A 12,318-nucleotide genomic window follows, 5' to 3' on the forward strand; every position below is an offset into this window, starting at 1 on the left:
CGAGCACGGAAACATGTTTAGTATGACAGCTAATATATACTAACCTATGTGGAAATTTTCAGATATACAACTCGATATAATGAGATATAATCGGTCGGATCTTACTGAAGGATCGTCTCCAATGTTTCAAAATAACCGGGCAATCAGTGGAACACATGTTTGCTTGCGAGATCGCGTTTTTTTTTTAATTTCATTTCTAGCTCATTTTCTCTCAAGGTCCTACTAAAAATGAAACGACAGAAAAAACAGAAATATACATAAACATACAGGTAGAATATTCTCCCATTCAGTTCGTAAGTTCATGTCTGCTTTAACCCTCTGAAAGAATGAACCGTGGCTCATTTTAGAGACGCGGCTTGTTTGTATAGAACCATGGATTGTACGCTCGTTTTGATGAGCCGCATCAAATGAACGTGTCATGAGCGTTCGCCCTTCTCTAAGACAGAGTGGACCAAGTACTCAGAAGCATTCAAAGTTCTCCTTTAGACAATACAAAAATGCGTTTCATTTTGTAGTCGTACCGCTTAAAAGATCATTGAGCAAAGAAGATTATTGAGTAAAGAGAAGAGAGATTTTTCTCTATTGTAAAATTATATTGACTTTTGATCCTGAGTTCGTTTTTTTCGGAATCGGCAAGATGTCTCTTGGTTCACTCAAAACTGATCAAATATACACTGTTCAGCACTAAATCTCATCTTTTTAATGCCGCCTTACACAGCCAAACCGAAATCACACAAAGCTGAACTGCCATCTAGTGTAAAATAAAAAATTTCTTAGTCCCCAAACAAATTTTCATTCTGTCAAATATAAAGCAGGAATTTTTAATTTTAAATCTTTTAAAACTCCCGCTGAACATTTCTCCCTTTTCTATTTTTTTTAAAGTTTGTACTACTATCAGTGCGCTTTATGTCAATTTTTAGCACGATCTATCGTTTAGATGATTAAGAACAATTGAGGGGCTCAGAATGCAAGGGGTGTAAGTGACTTGATCGATTTCTCTTCATCAACTTTTTATTTAGTTGATAACTCAACTGCAAAAACGTTCCAATTTAGGCTTGCTATACAATCCGATAGATGAGGTTCTGACCTATCTTCCACATTCTCAAATACATCTGGGAATGTATTTGCAGCTAGGATATGACCTAGCTGCGATTACTGAGGATAGAATGTAGAGAGAGAAGTAGTTAGAGGAGCGAGAAGTGTACATTTTTTGCTTAAGGCAGTATTCTAGTACACGATGAAAACATTCCGAAGAAAAGTATTAAGAAATTGAAAAAAATATTGTTGAATGGTTTCATTTTAGAGAAATATATTAATGATATAGATAATGTACTAAAAACTCGAAAATAAAATGTAAAGGGTGTGTCACATCAAATTGCATCACGGAAAAAACGCTGTAGAAATTCGCCCAGTAGACCGATCCTTTTGAAAATTTTAGACAGTAAAATAAAAACTATTAAACAACTTTTGGCATTTTCTTTTTATTCATACTTCGAGCCCAAGCCCGTATGCTCGCACCTTCCTCTTTACCCCGTCCATAAGGTTCTGTACAACGTCAGGTTGTAGTTTTTTTGAACAGAAATCCATTTTCTCTGGAAGTCCGCCTCCGATTTGACAACTTTTGGGTTCTTCCGGAGGGCCTGCTTCATAATCGCCCAATATTTCTCTATTGGGCGAAGCTCCGGCGCGTTGGGCGGGTTCATTTCCTTTGGCACGAAGGTGACCCCGTTGGCTTCGTACCACTCCAACACGTCCTTTGAATAGTGGCACGAAGCGAGATCCGGCCAGAAGATGGTCGGGCCCTCGTGTTGCTTCAATAGTGGTAGTAAGCGCTTCTGTAGGCACTCCTTAAGGTAAACCTGCCCGTTTACCGTGCCGGTCATCACGAAGGGGGCGCTCCGCTTTCCGCAAGAGCAGATCGCTTGCCACACCATGTACTTTTTGGCAAACTTGGATAGTTTCTGCTTGCGAATCTCCTCCGGAACGCTGAATTTGTCCTCTGCGGAGAAGAACAACAGGCCCGGCAGCTGATGAAAGTCCGCTTTGACGTAGGTTTCGTCGTCCATTACCAGGCAATGCGGCTTCGTCAGCATTTCGGTGTACAGCTTCCGGGCTCGCGTCTTCCCCACCATGTTTTGCATTTCGTCGCGGTTAGGAGCCTTCTGAACCTTGTATGTACGCAGGCCCCCCCGCTGCTTGGTCCGCTGGACGAATGAACTTGACAAATTCAGCTTATTGGCGACATCCCGGACCGAACTTCTCGGATCACGTCTAAACTGCTTAACTACGCGCTTGTGATCTTTTTCACTGACGGAGCATCCATTTTTGCCTTTCTTCACCTTCCGGTCGATGGTTAGGTTCTCGAAGTATCGTTTAAGTACTCTGCTGACCGTGGATTGGACGATTCCCAGCATCTTACCGATGTCCCGATGTGACAACTCCGGATTCTCGAAATGAGTGTACAAGATTAATTCACGACGCTCTTTTTCGTTCGACGACATTTTTCCAAATTTACGTAAAATTGACAGTGAAGCATGGCCAACGTGATCTATACACTCTTATCTGATTATAAAACCAAAGCTGATAATATAATTCCTAAAAATTAAATTTCTACAGCGTTTTTTCCGTGATGCAATTTGATGTGACACACCCTTTAATAGAAACTAATTTTAAAATGATTTCATTCTCGGTTCTTGGATTACGAACGAGAACTATTTAATTAGTATTATGTATGCACTATGTTGATGCTAATGTAAGAGTAAATTTCTATTTCTATTTCAATTTCACAATCCATTATCATTTCCTTGCTATATCACCTTGTAATCTACTGGGCTTAAAATTGCTTCCAGGCTAAAGGGTCTTCAACAAACTTGTTGAGGAAAACTAGTGGAGACAATTTTCGGCTGAAAAACATTATTGGCAGCATCGTTACCGCCACGTATTGGATGCCGGTTTGCTCCCACTTTTGGTACCATGATCAATGTGAACTGATGTATAGTTCGAATTGCCAGCTCGGAGGCAATATCGTTCTTCCGTTCCGGCTACCGGTTTCTCTGTGTGTATGTATTTACCTTCACGCCGATGAGAACGTCATAGTCGAAGGACGAACGGCAAGCAAACAAGGGACATTGATGTTCTTCTTCACGGGCGCCCAGTGCCACCCGAGTTCTGAGCCGGCGAATATGAACACAAAAGGGCTGAACTAATTAGATTTTTCATCCAGACAAACAATCAGTCCCATTCATTCAATCAAATCATTTATAATTTTCCTGTTCGTTGTACATCATGTTTTGCGCCATTACCATCCTATCCGAAGGATTCCCCAACAACATCATTACCATCATCGGCATCATCTTGTTTGGCTGCCATTGTCATCTGCGTTCTGCCTCCGTTGTTTCCAGTCTATTATCATCGCCACTGCTGTTGATTCCAATTGTAGACAACACAGGACTTCTGATTTCCTCCTTTTTTGTTCTACTCGGAATTGATTTGTTTGACAATTTTCTCATTGTTTTCGACTCATTCTTTCTCTTTCCTGCTCTCGTTTCAGAAATAAAAATTCATCCGGGCGGAGTACAAACAAGCGACGATCAATTAAATATAATTGGAGGTATGTGACATAGAAGTGTGCTGGTTTCATCCTTTCACTCTCTCTCTCAGGAGCTTGTTGCGCGTAGTGCTGATCCACTGTCTAGTAGAACAATGCCATTCAAGTGCTTCAATACTTGGAGCGGAATAACAAACTTTTCTCGTTTAATTTGTGAATAATGATTTCGGTTATGAAGAAGTTATTGCTCCGGAAGGAGTAAATTCTGATATCAAAGGTACAGGGGATGGACCAAAGATATAGATTCTAGCAAATTTTCCCCAATGTTCGAACAACCGTAACTTATCGAAAAATATACTAATTTGAAACCAATTAATTAAATTTGTCGGACAATTTTATCTAGTTTCATAGGACCATTTCTGGTTTAAATGTGGCTAGCGGACAACGCAAATTTTTCGAATTTTCTGGGGGTATTTTAGAATGTGCATTTTGCAACTCTTGTATTTTTTTCTCTAGTGTTATTCATGTTTTTCTCATGCGACCTAGAATGAAATAAGAGATTTGTGCTGGTCGGAAAGCCGAAATATGAGTGTTGGAACATGCTGCTTTCAATATACTCTCCGAAATTTCAGAACATCTCCGGTGTCTCCTTTCCTTCTCAAACTCAGAAACAAGTTGATAAAACTAGATAAATTCAGTTGAATCTATCTCAGTATATTATTGGAGGCGTTATGACTATCTGAATAACAAACATTTTTGCTAGTCTCACTTTTTTTTGTCTATCCCCTGACTATTATTGGCATTTGTGTGTTCTAATCAAACGGTAGGATTGAGAAAACAAAATGCAATTCTATTCGGAAATTGTTTTATTTGATAATTTAATCAAATTACTCAAATGATTACTAAGTTAACGGTAGTCCTACGTTAACCTTGCGGTTATATCTTAGGCAGTGTCTTAGAATATCAACAAATATTCACGAGTAACGAAAATGATTTTGTTCCAGTGTAAATGACTTTTTTTCAGCTTGAAACACACTGCCCTTATTTGATGACAATAACAAACGAGTTCATTTTGTTCATATCGCTGTTGCATGAACAAATTTGCTATAATGAATGAATGCGATATTGAGTGGGGTTCATAACTTCGCTGTTATTTATACTTTGGATATCAGAAGCAACAAATTGATATTCATCACATCCGAAACGTTATTCGTTCTGGCAGTGAATTTAAGTTCAAAATAAATTTTATTTTGCGTAACGGTAGCAACGGCATATGCAGAATGGATACAACGAGTGGTTTTAGCTACCGTCAAGTCATTTGCGACATCGGGAATTTCATAGGGTATTTCCGAATACGGCATCCGGCAGCTGCAAAACCCAACAGCACACAGCAGCCTCAGGTTAGAAGTTAACAACAGCTGATATTCATTTGGCTGAAATGAAATTCAGTTCTGACGTTTCCGATAATCAAGATGAAAATGAAACTGGGTGGAAAAAAAACATCAAAAAATATTGAAGGACAAAAGATCATTTACTCATATTCAGTGGTTGCCTGGATCTGTTATTTTAATTTTCGTTTGGAATATATAGGTTTTCGATGCAACCTAGCCCGAAAATCTATGCATTTGATCTTAGCGAAGATGATTTTTTCCAACACTGATCTTAGGCATAACCCCTAGGTATCAGATCATAGGGAGTCATTTGCGGACCAAATTTCTGTCAGACACGGACCAGTCGCTCGTTGTCTGATTTCGACATCAGACGACATCGACATTTTGCATCAATTTATAGGAAATATTTTCACGCATTTATCACAATTAATAAAATGGTATTGCAAAATGTCAAATGCTATCTAATCGTCTTAATTGCCACGTTTTGATTGGCCGGATTACCGGTTTCCCCAACACAGCCGTCAAAACCAATGTGCTGCTTCACTGTCCATCAATTTCTGGGCTGAACATATTTCTCACCACTTGGATAGCAAGTTTATCAATCAAACAAGACTGTCTTGTGCATCGGCTGTATACGAAGCATTCGGTAATACGATCATGTATTGCGAAAGAGTCGCAATCTTCAAGTTGTTGCTGAATTGCAACGGAGTTGTCCGCCATTGATTTGCACGAATCAACGAGAAAAGACTCTCCAGACAATCTTGGACGAACCGCGATGTAAATATTCGTTTGTGTCCTCCATGCAGAAGTCGATCAGTCAACCTCACAATTGAATTCGTGCATACGATGACACCTGTTTGCCATGGCTTCCAATGTCGGTTTTACTGTACTTGGAGATCATACATCAACCGCACCATATTCTTCAAATAAGTGATATCCTCGTTATATCTCATAGGATTATTTAAACACAATATTCTCTCTTCTGCCCTATTATTGATAAGGTCGCACTATTGAACAAAGTCTGAACAAAGTTTTCTTGTCAAAGCATACATCCGAGGGTGTTAATCTGTGACAAAGTCGCAACGTGTTGTTTATTTCGGAGTATACGATTGTGGTTAAATGGTCGATGAACAATATTGAATGTTAGCTTTTTCTCAAGAAGATACCAATCCGGAACTTTGAGGTAGACATTGTTCAACTATCCATGTACCGTATTTTTAAGTACGCGTTCGGGATCGGATATAATGTTTAGCATTCTGTTTTCATAGTTTGGATGAGGTATCGCAGCATTTAGTGTCTGCTTTTTGCGACGGATATCAATCCCCAAATCATGTGAAATGTTTCGCTGGTTTTCGGAATCGGAATCTATTGATACGAAATGGACACACAAACTGATTCCTTCTGCTCTTGAAATTACATTCAATACAGCATTCTTCAAGAACTCTTTTTTATAGAGTTGCTGGTATACTCGAAATCAACCTGTTTCCAGCGCGCGGCGATCCCGACTAGCATGAATACTAAACCTTTACATGCAAATGTATGGGACATAGGATACGTTGTTGTTCCAACAAACTGTTTTGCATTTTGTAACACTGTTTTGCCTCGGATACGCTCATTTCGTCTAGAACCAATCCGCAGTCCTTTTCTTCAACCGACACAGTTGATACTTTATGTTGTAGCAGCTCGAATAAATCTTCAAGAATGCCTACAAAATATAATTTCATATATTAACGTGCAATGTGACATATGATTATAATAACAAACCAGGACTGAAACGAACTACTCTAATTTGACGTAGTACGTAGTTCTCGTGGATGTAAACGGGAAGCCTTTTCGAATCCACCTTGACATGCAAAACGAATTTGCAAATTCTCCGTTATCATTTCTGTGTGGTATACGTCATTAAGGAAGTGTGAAATGAGCTTATTGATTTGAAAGTGTGAAGCGAACTGAACTCTACGTACTTAGGTGACACAGACGGTGAACTAGTATGAGTAACATCACAGCCGTCGATGTTATGGTTTACATGGATAACCATGACTCGTCCTCTTTTCCTCTTCGGCGTTCGTACTGGTAAGACATGCGCTAACATTGGGGGATTTCCCTTCAGAGCAAGAATTGCACAATTTCATTGCACTAACGCTTAACTTTTTTAACCTCTTCTGTTAATAGCTTAATTTGAACTTCTCTGAAAAGCTTATCCAAGGGTTGTTGTTCACGAATTCTCGAGGTCAGATATCCGCATTTTTTCTTTCATTGTTTTTAACAGTAACGGTAACATTCAAAAATATTAATTTTGTGACATACTACCTTTCCAGCTACGAAATTTTATGTTTCAAATATTTCTTTCTGTAGTTTTTTATCTCCTCCAACTACATCAGCCAAATCATCATTGTTCTCCATATGTTGAAAATAGCTTCCTAACGTTGTTTTGGTTGTATTCCTGCTCATAAAATAAGGTTTTTGGTCCTATCAATGAGATTCTGGATAATACTGAAACGGTTGTCAGATAAGATTAATATGCTAAAAAAATCACCAAAGTTGTTTTGGATATCATTATATTTAAGACTAGCTGACCCGGCAAACTTCGTCCCGCCCAAAATTTGTTTTTTGTTATCAATACCTTCAAACATTCACGTTCTCTTACTATGAGCAAGTTCATGGGTCCCATCGCAGAACTGTTCATTGATTGATCTTCTAATGGACCCCGTTGAATTTACCTTTTACTATAAAATTCCTAGTATTTCTAACAAAATCATCATTATAATATCAGATTATTTTCAGACACAATTCTCGTGCAAGATTTTTCAACCACTTGCAAATAACATGTTTCTCCGTTACATGGAATAAATGTTTGATACAAAAAATATGATAGAATAAAAACAACCCTAAATCGGACAATTCTTTCCTCGAGTTTTGCTTTTATCAACACATCCGGCGATTCTTTTTTGGTATAGATAGAAGAAGGTATAGGAGTGCGTTTCATAACATTAAAATCCATTTCCAGTTTCAAACAAAGATCAATTTCGCTAGCGCAAAAATCAAATAGACTAACAGCACTTGTCACTATGTAATTGCAGAACATATGGGAATTTATTTTCCGAATTTTCCCCTTTTCCTTCAGACTTTTCCCAAAATTTTCAATTGTCATGTTTGGTTGGAATATTTTTGGTTGAAATATGTGTAATGTTTTTATGGGTGTCATACCATCATAGAAACATTACTCATACCCAAAAACCCTCACATCCCAAATTGTGCTTGATTAGATCTCGAGTTATGCAGAAGTTTGTGTTTCGTTTGTATGGCAGACCCCCCCCCCCTCTGAAAGGTAGAGGGGGAGTGTTGAACCACCTTAGAAATGTTTCTTGCCCTCTAGAACCTTTATTTATTTATTTATAATGATACTACATCCCATTGAGAGATTAGATCTTCTTCACAATTTTTCGCCAATAATCCCGATCCATGGCTGCAGTTCTCCAACTCCCGGCTGCACCGATTCTTGCCAAGTCCTGCTCCACCTGGTCCAACCACCTCGCTCGCTGGGCTCCTCTCCTTCTTGTTCCTACCGGATTCGATGCGAACACCATCTTTGCAGGACTGCTGTCCGGCAATCTTACAACATGCCCTGCCCATCGCACTCGTCCAGCCTTGGCGACTTTCTGAATGCTGGGTTCGCCGTAGAGTTGCGCCAGTTCGTGGTTCATTCTCCTTCTCCATACTCCGCTTTCCTGTACACCACCGTATATTGTTCTGAGCACTCGGCGTTCGAAAACTCCAAGCGCTTGTGAGTCCTCTTCAAGCATCTTGCCCATGCTTCGTGCCCATAGAGAACAACCGGTCGAATTAGGGATTTGTACATGGTACACTTCGTACGGGGTCGGAGTTTGTTGGACCTCAAGGATTTGCGGAGCCCATAGTAGGCTCGACTTCCATTGACAATGCGTCTTCGAATTTCACGGCTGTTGTTGTTGTCAGTTGTTATCAACGAGCCAAGGTAGACAAATTCCTCTATCACCTCGAGCTCGTCGCCGTCGATCACAACACTACTACCAAGAAGAACTCTGTTGCGATCAGTCCCTCCTGCTAGCATGTATTTAGTCTTAGACGCATTGATCCCAAGCCCAATCAGCCCTGCTTCGTGTTTCAGTCGGGTATACAAGTCGGCTACCGTCGCATGTGTTCTTCCGATTATGTCCACGTCGTCGGCGAAGCAGATAAACTGACTAGACTTGTTGAAAATCGTGCCCCGCATGTTGAAGCCCGCTCTCCGCATAACACCTTCCAGCGCCACGTTGAAGAGCAGACAGGAGATTCCATCGCCTTGTCGAAGTCCCCTGTGAGTCTCAAATGATTCCGACAGCTCACCTGAGATCCGCACACTGTACCGCACAGCGTTCATCGTTGCCTGAATCAGTCTTGTCAGCTTTCGGGGAAGTCGTCGGTCGATTGTATCATATGCGGCCTTGAAGTCGACGAAGATGTGGTGTGTAGGGATCTGATACTCGCGGCACTTTTGGAGGATCTGCCGCAGTGTAAAAATCTGGTCCGTCGTCGAGCAACCGGGCATGAATCCGGCCTGATAACTTCCCACAAATCTACTTACTATTGGCGATAGGCGGCGGAAGAGGATCTGAGACAAAATTTTGTAGGCACCATTCAGGATTGTGATGGCACGATAGTTCCCACAATCCAACTTGTCGCCTTTTTTATAAATGGGGCAGATTACCCCGTCCTTCCACTCCTCCGGTAGCTGTTCTGTGTCCCAGATCCTGACTATCAACCGGTGCATACACTCTACAAGTTTTCTCGGCCCTCCCTTGAAGAGCTCCGCTACGAGGCCATCCTTACCAGCTGCTCTGTGGTTCTTGAGCTGATTAATGGCCTCCTTAACTTCACCCATCGTCGGGGGTGGTACGTCGTCGTTGTTCATTGCACCGGTGTAGTCCTCCTCAACGCCGTCTAGGTCTCCTGTCTGCGCGCTGTTCAGGTGTTCATCGTAGTGCTGCCTCCACCTTTCGATCACCTCGCGTTCGTTCGTCAAGATGCCTCCTTCCTTGTTTCTGCACATTTCGGCCCGCGGCACAAAGCCTTTGTGCGAGACGTTTAGTTTCTTGAAGAACTTCCGCGATTCTCAAGAACGATAAAGCAGCTCCATCTACTCACACTCTTTCTCTTCCAGGCGGCGCATTTTTTCCCGAAAGAGATGTGTTTGCTGCCTTCGTTTCAGTCTGTATCGTTCCACGTTTTGTCGAGTCGCTCGTTGCAGCATGGCTGCGCGTGCTGCATCCTTCTCGTTCAGGAGCGCTCGGCACTCGTCGTCAAACCATTCGTTCCGTTGTCCTCGTTGTTCATACCCGATGACGGTCTCTGCTGTGCTGCTAATTGCTGATTTTAAGGAGTTCCAGCATTCATCGAGGGGAACAGCATCCAGTTCGTCTACCCCCGGTAACGCAGCTTCAAGACGCTGCGAATATGTTGCAGCAACGTTCGGCTCCTGTAGTCGTCGTAGGTGGTACCGTGGTGAGCGCTGGTGTCTTATGTTATTGACGACTGACAGTTAGAACGCAGTTTGACCATCACCAGGTAGTGGTCTGAATCGATGTTAGCGCCACGATAGGTTCTGACGTCGATGATATCCGAGAAGTGCCGACCGTCGATCAAAACGTGGTCAATTTGTGTTTCTGTTTGCTGTGGTGATCTCCAGGTGTAAGGGTATTGGAGGCTGTGCTGGAAGAAGGTGCTACGTATGGCCATGTTCTTGGAGGCAGCGAAGTCGATAAGTCTTAGGCCGTTTTCGTTGGTTCGCTGATGGGCGCTGAACCTACCAAATACCGTTCTGAATTCCTCCTCCTGGCCGACCTGAGCGTTCAAATCACCGATGACGATTTTGATGTCGTGTTTTGGGCAGCGATCGTATTCACGCTCTAGCTGCGCGTAGAATTCTTCTTTATTGTCATCGGTGCTAGCTAGATGGGGGCTGTGGACGTTGATAATGCTGATATTGAAGAAGTGGCTTCTCATCCTCAATCTGCACATTCTCTCATTGATCGGCCACCAACCAATCACCCGTTTTTGCATCTCCCCCATCACGATGAAAGCTGTACCCAGCTCGTGTGTGTTGCCGCAGCTCTGATCGATGGTATATCCACCATGGAACGATCGCACCATCGAACCTTTCCAGTACACCTCCTGCAGCGCTACGATGTTGAAATTGCGGGCTCTCAATATTTCCGAAAGAATTCGGGTACTCGCAAGAAAATTGAGAGACTTGCAGTTCCATGTTCCGAGTTTCAAATCTCTAGTCCGTGTTCTTTGCGTGGGTCTAGTCCGATTGTCCTGTCTCGAATTTCTTTGTGAATTTTCCTGTGCGTTTTATTTTTACGGATGGCTTGCAGGGCCTGCACCAACCCCCTGTCTCGCCGGAGGACCGTCGTGTACAGCTCTTTTTAGAGTCCCCGCTGGCACGAAGACAGTGATCAGCCGCCCCTAACATGGGGATCAGACGCTGTTTTGAGCCGCACTTCCATGGTGAACAGACGCTCGGATAGGCCCTCTTCCCTGTCAGCATACGTTCAAGATCCCACCGGGGTTGGTTACCCGATCTTCACTATGGTTACTCGTACCCCAGCCGGCACCACGGGGAGGTAGGGATAGGAGTTTCTGGACAGGAAGCTAAGGACCACGAATGGGGTCTATTTTATGCCTGCAGGTACGCGAAGTACCGATGGTACGCTTAGTCCAGTTATTTACCAACCGCCCTCTAGAACCTCTGCATGCCAAATTTGGTTCAGTTTGCTTGTTTAGCTCTTGAATTATACATAAATGTATGCTTCATTTGTATCGCAGTTAATCCCCCCCCCTCAGAGAGAGAGGGGAGGAGTGTCTATTCACCATGGAAACGTTTCGTATCCCCTAAAACATTCGCATGACAAATTTGACTCCATTTTGTTGATTAGTTTTCGAATTATGCAGAAATCTGTCTTTCATTTGTATGGTAGCTCCCCCTTAGAGAGAGGGTGGAGTGTCTAACCACCGTAAAAACATTTATTGCACCCTAAAACATGCCAAATTTCGTTTAATTTGCTATATATATATATATATATATATATATATATATATATATATATATATATATATATATATATATATATATATATATATATATATATATATATATATATATAGATATGGGTATTTAAAAGACTTATTTTATCCTTTTAAAGCATATTTTCATAATTGAAAATATGCAATAATCATTGAATTCGCACCAACCAATTGTTACGATTCATAAAAACAGAAATTTTAAAAATCCGAAATTTTGAAATATTTGGCGTCTTCATGTCATGGCTTCGTTTTAGGATGACGAATAAGAGTAAGAAG

At 41.6% G+C, this 12,318-nt stretch overlaps 1 protein-coding gene across 7 annotated transcripts in view; it reads left to right on the forward strand.

Annotated features, from left to right (window-relative positions):
- LOC129775114 (lachesin-like) overlaps positions 1–12,318 on the forward strand; it is a 277,293-nt gene that overhangs the window by 246,666 nt on the left and 18,309 nt on the right. For all 7 annotated transcript variants that reach the window (XM_055779393.1, XM_055779395.1, XM_055779394.1 and 4 more), the window contains one exon: positions 3,551–3,610. In XM_055779393.1, coding sequence (XP_055635368.1) covers positions 3,551–3,610 — 60 coding nt within the window. The remainder of the gene's footprint in view (positions 1–3,550; positions 3,611–12,318) is intronic.

This window comes from Toxorhynchites rutilus, chromosome 3, assembly GCF_029784135.1.
Source record: "Toxorhynchites rutilus septentrionalis strain SRP chromosome 3, ASM2978413v1, whole genome shotgun sequence".
NCBI classification, from domain to species: Eukaryota; Metazoa; Arthropoda; class Insecta; order Diptera; family Culicidae; genus Toxorhynchites; species Toxorhynchites rutilus.